This window comes from Megalopta genalis, chromosome 4 (genome assembly GCF_051020955.1).
Source record: "Megalopta genalis isolate 19385.01 chromosome 4, iyMegGena1_principal, whole genome shotgun sequence".
NCBI classification, from domain to species: Eukaryota; Metazoa; Arthropoda; class Insecta; order Hymenoptera; family Halictidae; genus Megalopta; species Megalopta genalis.
The window spans coordinates 21,194,594-21,209,887 of record NC_135016.1 but is presented as its reverse complement, the minus strand read 5'-3'; the positions used below and the strand labels follow the sequence as shown (position 1 = coordinate 21,209,887).

At 40.1% G+C, this 15,294-nt stretch overlaps 1 protein-coding gene across 19 annotated transcripts in view; it reads left to right on the top strand.

Annotated features, from left to right (window-relative positions):
• The window catches only part of rg (A kinase anchor protein rugose), a 451,984-nt gene that overhangs the window by 194,999 nt on the left and 241,691 nt on the right, over positions 1-15,294 (top strand). For all 19 annotated transcript variants that reach the window (XM_033467861.2, XM_033467852.2, XM_033467860.2 and 16 more), the window contains exon 2: positions 7,113-7,217. In XM_033467861.2, the coding sequence (XP_033323752.2) occupies positions 7,113-7,217 (105 nt within the window). The remainder of the gene's footprint in view (positions 1-7,112; positions 7,218-15,294) is intronic.

Genomic DNA, 15,294 nt, shown 5'->3' with positions numbered 1-15,294 from the left:
TTGAAGCGGCGGTGTCAGCGGCGAGTGCCGGTCGCGTCGAGTGCAAACAGTGTACCAACGACATTACTTTTTCGGGGAAGGGAAAGGCTCTTACGAGGCTTCCTGTTCCTCGTGATATTGGAACACGTTCCTTTCAGAATTGTCGAGTGGCCATTTGAATGTAGGACGTACCGAGCCGGGGCTTGGCGTGGAGATCAAAGGAGATTGTTATTTGTACGACCCCGACCGCACCTGCCCACCCCGAGACACCTTAAAATAATTACCTTGTCCGTCCCACGTACCACGCCAGACGTCATCAAATAATTACTTGCATCCTTCGCGCGCGGTCTCTACGACACGAAATAGTTGTTCCATCGTGAAAGCGATCTAGAAATCTGTAATTTGAAAACTTGTACGGGACGTTTGTAAACGAGACAAACTTTACAAGACATCTTGAAATAATTACATGCTTCAGCGTAATACCTGGATCATGTACGACGTCTTAGGATTATCGTTTGCATCCTTCGCATGATCTTGGGTTTACATAATTTTGTTAGATAGTTACATTATTTAGTCTGGACCGCGCAATGAAACTTCGGAAAACTGTTTATATTTTTCGGATGATCTAGATCCCATAAGCCGCTATAAAATCGTAGTGACATCGTTGTAACCATCCCGTGATCATCCCATGAAGGCTCGAATACAGTAAATTCTCCATAATTCGCGTTTAAATTGCGCATAGAAATGGACAATTTTGGAAGAGGAAATATTATATTATAGTTACTATATTAATTATATTATTTAATTATATTATAGATATTATATTATATTACCGATTATAATCACTGATTTTCAACAACTATAAAAACAGGCCGTAAGGCTCGAATACAGTAAATTCTCCCTAACTCGCGTTCAGATTGCGCACAAAAATGGACAATTTTGAAAGAGGAAATATTATATTATAGTTACTACATTAATTATATTATTTAGTTATATTACAGTTGTTATATTATATTACCGATTATAGTCACCGATTGTCAACAACTATAAGAACGAACCACAGCTCGAATAATCGTATTTCTTCTTCTCAAATTGTCCATTTTTGTTTACAAGCTGAGCGTCGATTAGAGAGAATTTACTGGAATTCTTCGCATTGCTCGAAAAGTTTAGAGCACTATTTTAGAATAATTGATTAAAGTCTTCAATCATTTGTACTGTAATCATTTCGTACATAATTTACTAAATCGAATGGTATTCGTTTCAATCGTCAACATTTGCGAACGAAAGCAAACATAGACACATAAAAAGAAAAAAAATCGTCTTCTTCTATTAGATAAATTATGGAGAACGAAGGCTTTAAGAGAGCACAGTTCCAACTTGAAGCGTTGCAAAATAGGTCATTTGCACTGTGATAACGTTTGTGCAACACGAGTCAGACCGATGACGAAGATTTCCTACATAATTCACTAAATCGAATGCTATTCGTTTCAATCGTCAACATTTACGAGCGAAAGCGAACATAGACGCGTAAAAATAAACAAAAAGTCGTCTTCTTCTATCAGGCAAATTATGGAGAACGAAGGGGTTAAGGGAACACAGTTCCAAGTTGAAGCGTCGGGAAATAGGTCGAAAGAATTCTTCAGATTTTTCGAAGAGCCTCGCCCTAGTTACGTTATTATTTGCACCGTTCAAAAGAGCCGTCGACGCGCTTGAATTTCAAAGGACACCTCGTGCAGGCGCCGACTGTTCGGATTCTGTTTAACGTCAGCTTAGGTAATAGGAGAAATCGCGTTACCTATACGGCGGATGATGCAGTCACCGGAGCGATAAGCGGGAGAAAAACACGGCACGCCGCGCCGGGAATTTCGGGAACGTGGAAAAATCTCGTTGGCAGAAGCCCATTTTCGGCACATCCATCGTGGGTATTTTGGCGAACGTCGTCGGATCGATATTCCCAGGAACCCTTCTATTTTTCAGCATCGTACCGCCACCCTTCTGATCCTCGGCGTACGTTCTCCGGAATTTCGTCGAGTGCCGCGGGGTCGGACCTCGAAGATGGTGGCCGGGCGTCGCCGTACGTGAAATCGTTGTACCGAGTCTCTTATACCCGGCAACAAGAGTCGCTTCCCCATCTTTTCTTCCCCGCGAAATTTATTTTTCTCGAGGGCCGCACGTGAACGACGACTACGTGACAACGAAAGCTGCAAGTCATCCCCCTTCCCCGCCACTTGGACGCCGACCGCCGGGAAACCAGACACCGCCGCGACCGTAACGTTGTTGTTGCACCTGCTACGAACCGCATCCGCGAAACAATGGTCACCGTTCGCATAATAACTCTAGAAACGATCGACTCGAAATCGCGCGATTATTTAACCAGTTAGCCGTGGCGCGTTCTCTTTCAGAGCGCGCAGCTATTATGTATCGCGAGAATCAAACGGCGACGAGTATACTCGTCGAGCACAGAGTAAGTGTCGCTGTTAATATATTGGATCGAAAAAACAATTTTATTACTAATGCTTACTTATTCACTTAACTACATGCATAATAAACGAAAAACGCAGAAAAGGCCAAATGCTTATAAAAGTTAAAAAATTCAAATTGCTATTGTAGAATGATATTCAGGAAAGCAAGGTGTGATACATAGTGGCGCTTTGGACGTCGAACACCAATATCGTGATACTTTTATTCTTCTAATCTTATTTTTATAACAATGTAAACACCTTCGCGTATTCTAAACATCTTGAAATTTGAGAATACGTTTTCCTTTTTCACTAAAATTACAATTTAATTTGAATTTCGCTATTTTTTACGCGTGACGAGTATACTCGTCGAACACTGCTAACTGGTTAACGTAACGGACTCTAGAATTTTTTCTGCAGAGCTTGTCTCAGCTGACCAACAATTTTAACGCCTAGGCAAATAGACGCACATTTTTCAAATTGGCACTTGCCATAAGAATCTTTGCGCAAATTCTTATTTTCAATAAGAAGATTTAAATAATATTTAATAAATAAGATTTAAGGAGGATAAATGTTAAATTTTAACATCGAATAGAAAATTCTTTGTACCGACCGTAATGAACTTTTACTAAAAATTTATAGTCTGTATATAACTACGCGGCGAACTTTATGCATTCACGACAAAAATTATTTAAATTTGAAACGTTAGTAAATTTTAAACGATTCAAAGATTCCAATATGGCAATTTTAAAATATTAAAGTTATTGTGAAGGAGGAGTTATTAAAGTTATTGAGGATTTTCTATATAACTTAAAAAGTTATATAGAAATCCCTGAGCAACTCTTGATTTTTGCAATGAATTTCTGCATAAAGGAACAGTTTTGCGTAAAGATCCCCGGCCTAGTCATCGATTTAATTAGGACTAGTGTGATCTAGAAATATCGAAGAAGCGATACGTGTCACATTTTAACCCTTTGCACTCGAGACTATTTTCATTCCGAAATGAAGGCATTAGTTTCAAGCTACAATGTTTCCATTTGGTATGATTGTTTTTATTTGGTAATGAAAATTGAACGTGTAGAAAACCTCTATTATCCGACAATTTATCGAATACAGAAATGTCTCCATTACTGACGCTCAGATTGTCCACTAAAATGGATAATTTGGGAAGAGGAGACACGATTATTTGAGCCCCGCGGTTCGTTTTTATAATTGTGGACAATTTATAACTACAAAAATAAACCGCAAGGCTCGAATAATCGCATCTCCTTTTCCCAAATCGTCTCTCCTCCTCCTATTTTCGTTTACAAGCTGAAGGAAAATCGGGGAGAATTTGCTACTACAGCACAAGTAAATTCTCCCTAATTTTCCCTCGGCTTGCGAACAAAAGTGGACAATTTGGGAAAAGGAGATACGATTATTCGAGCCTCGCAGCTCGTTTTTATAATTGTAGATAATTTATAACTATAAAAATAAACCGCAAGGCTCGAATAATCGCATCTCCTTTTCCCAAATCGTCTCTCCTCTTCCTATTTTCGTTTACAAGCTGAAGGAAAATCGGGGAGAATTTGCTACTACAGCACAAGTAAATTCTCCCTAATTTTCCCTCGGCTTGCGAACAAAAGTGGACAATTTGGGAAAAGGAGATACGATTATTCGAGCCTCGCAGCTCGTTTTTATAATTGTAGATAATTAATAACTATAAAAATAAACCGCAAGGCTCGAATAATCGCATCTTCTCTTCTCAAATTGTTCATTTTTGTGCGCAATCTGGCCGTCAATTAGAGAGACATTATTCACTAGACAAATAATATAATTACAGACAAATTTAATAACGTGAAAATTCTTTTGGAAACGGTGTAGCAATTTTTAGCGTCGCCACGGAGTCGTCGCTCGAGCGCAACGGTTTAACATTCCGGTTTCTGTTGCGTCGAATTAAATCATTTCGCGAGATTCTTTAGCGGTTCGGTCGCTTCCATTTAGAAGCATAAATTCGAACGACTCTGTGCAACCTTAACAACAGCGAGAATGGCAGATGCAATCTCTCCGGTTCGAGACTTTCTCGGTGAACGAACGCTTCCGAAAGATCAAAGTTACAAGAAAGTGGGTCGGGTTAGATCGGTGTAAAATAGGTTGAGTGCCGCATTTTATGTAATAGCATCCACGAAATCTGTGTCAGAACATTTTGCCGAAAATAATGCATCTCTGCGGAACAACGCGGCCGAGTGAAACGATTTTCCTTTATGCCTCGGATAACCGTACCGCGACGAGGACAAAGTAACAAGAAGAACGATCCAGGCCTCGTCAAACGCCGGTCCCCGCCGTCCGTATTTAAATATACCGCCACTTCTAGCTGGCCGATGCTCGTAATAATTCACGAGCTCTGTCGCTCGAAGCTCGGTGGTCCGGGTGCAAAAATATTTTTTTATGGAACCCCGAATGATCCATAAATCGTGCGGCGGCGGCGGCGCGCACGTGCTCGCCGGCTACAGAATTATTCCAGTTTTCTGCCGGCGTAAGTCCGTTCGCGGAATACGTTCAGCCGGCTCTTCCTTTTTCTTTTTTTTTCAATTCTGTAAACGGTCTCGCGTTATCCATGAATTTTTACGACCGATCCGCGATCGTAAAAATGGTTTTCTCGCGGCGCGACGCGGCGCGGCGCGGAGCGTAGACGGCGCATAAGCGATTCATGATCGATATCGCGGGTCGCCGAGGTTCGGCAGACGACGGGACAGGGGGCAGAGGGCGTGTAGGATGGTACAGTGGCAGAGTGTAGGGCGATCCCGCCGGAAATTACGCTCTCGGGCTGGAGACGGAGCTTCCGGTTTCGCGGAACGTAAACTGGTTTTTTTCTTTTTTTTTTGTGCGCGCGCGCTAGAAGACACCGCAAATACACGCGGTCTTGCAGACTCTTCTCCGTGCTACGCGACTCGATTTATCGGCGACCGGGTTGGATAAGTCATCGATTTGGTCGCGTGGACGCCGCGAAAACACATAAATTTTGCGAACGGCGCGCGAGAAAACCGAAAATTTCTATCGCTCCCGTTCCACTTTCGATTTATCGGTAGAAATGCGGTTCGTGCTTTTCGACGGTGTCGAGACGTTCCGGTCTGGTGCTATTCAGATGTATGCACTGTCCGGCCGAGAAATCGAAAACATTCTTCCCGGACGTTCTCGAACAGATTTTAAGAGCGGCGATGTTGTTATCGCTATTGCAAATTACTGATTCGGATAAGTGTATCGGTAATAAAGAATTGTTCGAATAAATAGGTAGAATAAGAACGGACGAAGATTTTATTCGCATAATTGCCGACTCGCATTGCCTCGTAAAACGGAGAAGATCGAATGCATTTTTAGATTCTGTGAACTATCTGTTATAGCCGAATTATTATTATAGCTGAATTATAGCTGAATTTGCCCTAATAATGTAACTAATTTAATCGTTTCTCACGAGAAAGTCTAGAATTGCAAAATAAAAAACCGGTCATTTCGCTCTTCGAAAATACGATAAAAATGTCGTCGATAGCAAGCTATAAATTCTCTAAATACCATGCCACGTGTTAGAATTTTAAATAATTATATTCCGAAAATTAATTTGATGTTCTTCACGTGAAACAGAAAATTGTCACACAATTGGAGCGTGATACGGTAATGTCTCCTTAACTGACGCTCAGATTCTGCACAAAAATGGACAATTTGGGAAGAGAAGATACGATTATTGGAGTTAAATAGTTGTTGATAATGCGTGACTATAAAAATGAACCGCAATTATCGAATAATCGTATCTCCTCTTCCTAAATTATCCACTTTTGTGGACAATCTGAGCGTCAATTAGAGACATAGAAAACTGCACTTTTATTCGACACTTTATTCAGCAGTTTATTCAAAATTAAACTAGAATCAAAATAGAAATGTTGGGGTCACTCACGAGCCTAGCATATCGGTAACAGATTTCGAAATTAGCCAGTTATAGTTTCGAGAAGAAGAAGAATTCGTTTTAGACTCATTTTCTCAAAATGGAGAATTTTGGAAGAGGAAATATTATATTACAGTTACTATATTAATTATATTATTTCGTTATATTACAGTTATTATATTACCGATTATAATCACCGATTTTCGACAACTATAAAAACAGGCCGTAAGGCTCGAATACAGTAAATTCTCCCTAATTCGCGTTCAGATTGCGCACAAAAATGGACAATTTTGAAAGAGGAAATATTATATTACAGTTACTATATGAATTACATTATTTCGTTATATTACAGTCGTTATATTATATCACCGATTATAGTCACCGATGTCAACAACTATAAGAACGAACCACAAGGCTCGAACAATCGTATCTCCTCTTCCCGAATTGTCCATTTTCGTGGACAATCCGAGCGTCAATTAGAGAGCACATTACCGTAGACAGAGTCGAACATCGATAACCGCAAAGTGGTCAACGACGTCTATTTTCTGAAGACTAATGTAGATACTATCGGTCGTATCCTAAACTGAGACGCATCGCTGCAAAGTTTCTGCTACAAAATAGTGCGACTAAACCAGTTGAAGGATGTATCTGCGGGACTGCGGAAAGTTTGCTCCCGCAACGGCAATCCCGCAGATCTCTTATCCCGACAGTGGTTGCGAAAGACTCCTCCCTAACTATATTATTCGCTCTGTTTACAGCTGGTGGGCGGTGAATTCGACATGGAGCTGAACTTCGTGATTCAGGACGCGCAGAACATCAGGCACATGCTGGAACTCCTCGATCATTGCCCGCCGAATCTCCAGGTAAGCAATGGGCGTGAACGACCGGGCTCGATCAAACTAATTAGCGAAACCGGGGGCCGGTTGTTGTTCGGCCGCCGCCGATTCGATTCGCGGCGGGAGAACACGCGCGATCGATACGAGTCAATATCTCGTCAACCGGTCGGCGGCGCGTAATTAATTTCTCTCGCGCGGGGGGCTTTCGCTCGTTTCGTATAATTCCGCGGATCTTCGTTTTAACGTGGCAGGCTGGTGGTCCGACGCGGGCCAAGTCCGGCTCTTATCTTCGACGGAACAAAAGCGGGAACCCGTTCGGGGACGGGCGGGCGGGCGTTCCGAAGCGCGTTCGAGCACGCGCGCCGAATTTTCGGCCCGGGGACGAGGAACGGCCGGAAGCCGAATTTTTCTCTCGCTTCGCGCCGACACTAGGAATTTGTCAAGCGTTGTCAACGTCGCTCTCTCGTAACCCGACTCGAACCGGATCAATCGGAATTTCTCTCCGATATGGCCGGAAGAACGGGACGTTGTGAAATACGCCGCTCGTTAGGGGAGAGCGATGTGCAGCGACTCGTTGCGATCGAAACTGTGAAGCTAGCGAATAGACTTTCTCTCTCCCTTTCTCCCTCTCTCTCTCTCTCTCCCTTTCTCTCTTTCTGTCTCTCTCTATGTTTCTCTCTCTCTCCCTCTCTCCCTCTCTCCCTCTCTCTCTCTCTCCCTTTCTCTCTCTCTCTCTCCCTTTCTCTCTCTCTCTCTCCCTTTCTCCCTCTTTCTCTCTCTCTCTCTCTCCCTTTCTCTCTCTCTCTCTCTCTCCCTTTCTCTCTTTCTCTCTCCCTCTTTCTTTCTCTCTCTCCCTCTCCCTTTCTCCCTCTTTCTCTCTCTCTCTCTCTCTTTCTTTCTCTCTCGCTCGCTCTCTCTCCCGCTGGCACAGAAGAATAAATCGACGCAGGTTTCGAAAATTCGGAATAGATTGATCGAAACGGGGAAAACTGATTCCCGTTTCTGTTTGAAGCATCGAATCTGGTTCCGCGAAGAATCGTTTGAAATTTCTTCTCTGGAAAATCGAGTGGCAGAACCTCGATACCGAAGATACCTATGAATTCACGCACGACCCACTTTCTTTTAGCTTTCCATCGTGTTTTATAAATGGTATCGAACCGCGCCGAGAGGAAAGCGGTATTTGCAATTAAATTTTCGCCTACGTACGTTCCGAGACCGTGGATTCTACGATCGCGGTCCCTTATTTCGAGTTTCAAATTGATTTCTTGGCAACACACGTCGACCGTCGGCTTATTGACGTAACCTGAATTAGCTGTTGCAAAGTTTTTGAAAACTGCGCGAGTTACTGCGGTTATTCTACCGTACACGTGCGTTCGATTTCCTTCGTATTTCGTTGAAATATTTGTGTAAAACATTCTAATAGTTTACAAATATAAAATATGTAGTATAGAATATTCTAATATATTTTGCAAATATAAAATATATAATATAGAATATTCTAATATATTTTACAAATATAAAATTTATAATATAGAATATTCTAATATATTTTACAAATATATAAAATGTATAATATAGAATATTCTAATATATTTTGCAAATATAAAATATAGAATATAGAATATTCTAATATATTTTACAAATATAAAATATAGAATATAGAATATTCTAATATATTTTACAAATATAAAATATAGAATATAGAATATTCTAATATTTTACAAATACAAAATATATAATATAGAATATTCTAATATTTTACAAATACAAAATATATAATATCAAATATTCTAATATTTCGCAAATATAAAATATATAACATAAAATAATCTGTCTTTTAGTTTTCGTAATTAGCATATTATTACCGCGACGTTGACGCGTAAAAGCCTATTCAGCGTTCTCGAAGCGGTTCGGTCTCTTTGAGAACGCGGACAGAATGCCGGAACGGAGACATAAGGATAGAAAAGTTTCGGAAATAATAGCCGGTCCTCAGTTGCCGCGTCAAGCAGAAGAAAACCCATTTACTCTTTCTACCGGAGTGTTGCTAAACTTGCGCTAGCTTGTTCACGTCCCCGCGAAAGAAGTTTCGATGTTCCAAGTAAATAGAAATTTAAACTGTGTACACGGGGGCGCAAGGTATAGAGGGAGCTTGTTCCACCTTTTCCGCATCCTTCGGCCGTGGCCTTGTCTCGCGTCGAGGAAACCCCGCTCGACGGCGAAAGCAACGACGATAAGCAATCTCTCCGCGACTCGTTTGTTACGTTTTGTTCCCCCTCGGCGAGCACTTTAATCGAGAAAAGTAAATGTGTAAGACAACTCCACGAGGTGTAAATACAACGCGTTCGCCGAACACCGGGTTCGCTGAAAGCCGTTTCACGCGATGCAGATTACGTTGGTGATTAATATGCCGCGTTTGTAACATAAATTCGTTGCGTCATTCGATGCAAAAACAATGTGAACCTCGGACGAATGTGCGTTGCAACGTAATATTTGCAATACCGTTGCAAGAAATATTGGATTGTAACTCTGTCCTAGTTTTTTTTTTTTGTTATTTTTAAAGCGAGACAAAATATTGCGCATCATAAAACACAAAGATTTATAATATCTGTTTTTTCTAAATGAGAAAACAACATAGGAACTGATATTTGAATTTCCACGTGCAATCAATAATTGGCGATGTATTGGCTGCACTTGAGAAAACGTTGCTTTCTTAATATTTTCAACCCTTAGGTTCCGAAGGCTCCGCTGCGGAGCAATTGTTATCTGTAGTTAAAACGTGCTGAGTCTGTACCATTACGATTAAACCATTTTTCAACCTTTTCTATGGTTAGCAACATGGAGAAAAATAAATATTACGATGGGAATTTAGAGCCGAGCGATACCGAAGACGTATTTGATTTTGAAGAGTTAAAAGACATTGTGGAACACAATGTTGATTATGATTCTGACACTTCGAGTAGTAGCAGCGAAATTATACTACCGAAGAGACGAAGAATGAGAATTATTGAAAGCGAAAGCGAAGATTTGTTACAAGACTTCGACGAATGGCGCGATGTTACGGAAGAATTACATATTCCAGATAGAATACCTTTTAGCGTATTGCCACAGGTCATTGGACCACAAGTTCCTACAAACGTTGAACAGCCGATACAATATTTTTAATTATTTTTCGCGGACGAATTGGTAAATGAAATTATAAAGGAAACCGACAATTACGCGGAAAATGTTCTAAACTCGAAAGAAATATCTAGTAACTCTATTTGGCAAAGTGGATACTGTGACACTTGTCCAAGTAAACCCAGAATGCGCATGGGAGATTGTTAGCAAAGATATCGCACCATGGTGAATTACAAATTTGAAAATTTATCTTTTATTTGCGATAGGAATAATATAATATAATATATATATATATATATATTATTATATATATTACTAATATATATAATATAATAATATAATAAATAAAATAAAATGCATTCACGAGGACGTGTAATCTTTTCCGCTAAAAATAAGACTTCCTTTATCTGAGGCGCTCCGCTCCAAAAATGTGCCGGAGTTGCTGGTATGCAGTACTCGAGAAACGCGCGGAGCGTTAAGGGTTAATAAATGAGCCGTTTATTTTGAAAGTGGCCTAAGTCATTTTTCAAAAACACCGAGCTAACTATTATAACATTCGCATTTCTACGTTACACATATAATTTCATGTCAGCAAAGCTGAAAGAACGCAGTGACCCTCGGGAACACAAATACATGATACCACCATGTTATCAATTAGCAATATTTTTAAATTTATTAAAACGTAAAAACCTTAAATATCTGAATTTTCAAATGAATGGACTTGGACCACTTTCAAAATAAACGGCTCAAATAACAGTCTCATTTCGTATTTCATCTTACTAGTTCAATTTTCTTATTATTGCTCCGTTTGTTATCGGTCTTACTGTTGTTTCTTACGTTGGTCTGTTTACCGAAGAAATACGCTCACTGAACTTTGTCGGACCGTTCGCCCTCCTGACAACGATGTTGACAGTGTTTCTAATTACCTGTGTCGCAGGAAACCGTTTTGCTCGGCGACGAAAGAGGCAATAATATTGACTCACAGTGTGAACCCCCTGCGCCGTCCATACAGTATCAGCAGAGGGTGACATAATCTATTGGAGATCGATTTCTGGCCTCCTCAGAATCCCGTTCAAGCACGTCCCTGAAATGTTAATACTGTTAACGGAGTTTCCAGGTTACTATCCCTAACTGTACACGGCGGTCCCCTATGCGCGTGTGCCTCTTATATACACCGAATGTCCGCAGAAATACGTACATACACGGTGGGTATATATGTATATATACATATATATGTACGTGTATGTACACACATAGGGGGGCACTCCGTGTCATTGAAATCGAAGCCAGACGCGGCCGAATATATTTGAAACGTGTCGTCCCGATCAACACATTTCACGTATTTTTATAGTATCGGGATACCTCGGCTCGTGACTCGAATCGCCTATGGTCGCTCTTTACAAATGCTCTTTCAAACTGTCGATGTTTCCTATTGTCTCAGTCTCGTATACAGGTGACCCTTCCATAATACGGTAGACAGGTTCCTGGAAAATGCCTTGTGTTGCGTGAAACTGTGTTATTTGAGACCCAAGAGTCAGTACAAAAAGGGGGGGGGGGGAGTTACGTACCGAAATACTGATTAAAAAACCAACATTTTTGTTTTAATTCCATATACAAGCAACTCTTATCTTTTATTAAAAATGTAAATTTATGTATAACATAAAACGAAAAAGAAAAACAAAAAATATTATTTTCATATAACGTAACCTTAATTTAATCAATTCCTTCCAAAGACTAAAAATAGAATTTCTAATACTGTAACAAATACGTAATTTGTAACAGCAAGCACGAGTCGCATTTTACACGGTGAAAAACGTGTAACGCGACCGAGTGAAACCAAATGGAATGTGTCGAAGCGGAATAAACGAAGCTTGTTAAAAAAGAACGATGTAATAGTTGAACGTGCGAGAACATGCTGTGTAAAAAGATATCCGAGTAGATACAGAATTGCAGTCGACAAAATGCATCAATGGTCAAGTATTGAACTGAATTTGAATGAAATCTAAAAACGATAAACAAGAACAAGAAATATTTACAGGGACAATTCGTTAAATATTTAGTGGAATAAGATATTCTAATAAAATATCTAAAGAGTACTGTACAAATATATTTTAATAAAATAGAGTTCGATCGTTTAAAATCGTCTGAATTTGAATGAAATCTAAGAACGATAAATAAGAACAAGAAATATTTGTAGCGACAACTCATTGTCGCTGTAATATTATATATTACATATTCCATATCTAGTGTGTGTGTGTGTGTGGAATGAGATATTTTAATAAAATATTTAAAAGGTACTGTCCAAAGATATTTTAATAAAATAGAGTTCGATCGTTTAAAATCGTCTGAATTTGAATGAAATCTAAGAACGATAAATAAGAACAAGAAATATTTGTAGCGACAATTCATTGTCGCTGTAATATTATATATTTAGTAGTACTTATATATTACATATTCCATATCTAGTGGAATAAGATATTTTAATAAAATATCTGAAAAGTACTGTACAAAGATATGTTAATAAAATAGAATTCGATCGTTTAAAATCGTCTGAATTTGAATGAAATCTAAGAACGATAAATAAGAACAAGAAATATTTATAGCGACAATTCATTGTCGCTATAATATTATATCTTTAGTAGTACTTATATATTGCATATTCCATATCTAGTGGAATAAGATATTTTAATAAAATATCTGAAAAGTACTGTACAAAGATATTTTAATAAAATAGAGTTCGATCGTTTAAAAGTAGGGCTTCCATTGGACTCGATAGAATAGGAATAACGTTTGATCGGACAAGCAGAATAAGGACGGTCCGTGTACGGTCAGCGGGACTAGCAATAAGTGGAACAGTAGTAGTGTATTGTCAGACGTGTAGAATGGAAACTGCACACGTTCAGGCAAACAGTATAGAGAAAACCCTGTGTCGTGGTACAGTAATGTCTCCCTAATTGACGCCAAAATTGTGGAGAAAAACGGACAATTTGGGAAGAGGAGATACGATCATTCGAGCTTTGTTGCACGTTTTTATAATTGTTGACAATCGGTAACTATACAAAATAACCGCAAGGCTCGAATAATATCGTATCTTCTTCTCCTTAAATTGTCCAGCTTTGTGGACAATTTGAGCGTCAATTAGAGAGACATTACTGCATTTTGAATAATAAATTAAAAAGAACGGCGCCTCTGTAAATAAAAAAGTAGTATAATTTCCATTTCTTCCAAACATAAAATGATTTTTACGAGATTTCGCGAGGACGAAAATTCTGCATTACTTTCGAAGGACTTCTCAGATTACTTGCACTTGAAATAAAATACAGTAAATTCTCACTAATTGACGCCGAAATTGTGAAGAAAAACGGACAATTTGGGAAGAGGAGATACGATTAGTCGAGCCTTGCAGCTCGTTTTTATATTTCTTGACAATTCATAACTATGAAAACGAACCGCCGAGGCTCGAACAATCGTATCTCCTCTTCCAAAATCGTCCACTTTCGTGCACAATCTGAGCGTCAATTAGAGAGACATTACTGAATTTTGAATAATAAATTAAAAAGAACGGTGCCTCTGTAAATGAAAAAGTAGAATAATTTCCATCTCTTTCGTACAAACATAAACTGATTTCCACGACATTTCGCGAGGACGAAAATTCCGCATTACTTTCCAAGGATTTCTCATATTAGTTGCACTCGAAATAAAGTACAATAAATTCCCTCCAATTGTCTCCGAGCTTGTAAAGAAAAATGGACAATTTGGGAAGAGGAGATACGATTAGTAGAATCTAGCGGCTCGCTTTTATAGTTACCGATCGTCGACTCACTGTAAAAACGAGCCTCAAGGCTCGAACAATCGTGCTTCCTCTCTTTCCAAATTCCCCATTTTTCTTTCCAAGCCGAGCTTCCCAATTAGGGAGGAATTTACTGTAGCAAAATTACGAACTGGAACGCGTAGCAGAGTTATTATGTCAGCGTCGATCCGAGTCCCGAAGCGAAAGACGCCGCGAACTATATAAGGTAGAAAGGACGCCCTTTTTTGTCAAAGGGCGGTAGCATCGTTTCTCCATCAATCGATCAGGATTATGAATTACGTAACACAATTTCTATTCAGTGGTGCGGCGGGAGCCAACGAAGCATCGCGGTTCGACGGAAGAAATTCAATTTAAATTTCCAATGAAGTAAGAGCCGATATACACCGGGCGTACACTTACTCTCAAAGACGCAGCCAATAACGGCGGCGGCGACTTTCATTTCGACACGGGTCGCCGTTGCAGTGCCAATTTACGGTCGGCGTGGTCTCCCGGTACCGGAGATCGAACGTCCTCTCCTCTCTACCGAGTATCCAGGAATTACAATTAAATCCGGAGTACGTTGCCTCGTTATTTGCCGATAGCCACCTTACAAGCCGTCCACGGTTTTCAAAGGGACAATTAAAATGGATGAGACATCGTTCAGCCGGTGAAACGGAACGATCACGGTGCCCCCGGAGAAAATGCGCCGTTGGTCGCGACGCAGTCGCGCGACGGCGAACGCGAGATAAAGAACAGAGAACGAAACGAAACGAGAGCAACGCGGCCGCGCCAGTAGAATTTCATATCGAATCTTTTCGTTACGGAAATCCACCTTCGCCCCGTCGATCCAATACTCGTCCAATCGAGTTCCGCCCTGTCCATTATCGTATGATCGTGCGGGCTCAAAGGGCCGAATAAATGAAACCGTAGGAAACAACCGCAATCCTTCAATCCACTGTCCTTTCCCACCCCCCACCCCCTTCCCCGTGTAATGCATTTCTTTGTACGGCATTACGGGCTAACGAACATACTGCTGAGTTCCGTTACTTTAGCCGATGGCGGTTGTGTCAAAGTTATGTGAAAAATAGGCTCATGGAGCCTCCGCTTATTTTATGGTACGAAATTAATTTCAAGGTTATGTCAGGGTTGTGTAAAAATTATGTTAAAGTTATGTCAGTGTTATATCAAGATTATGCT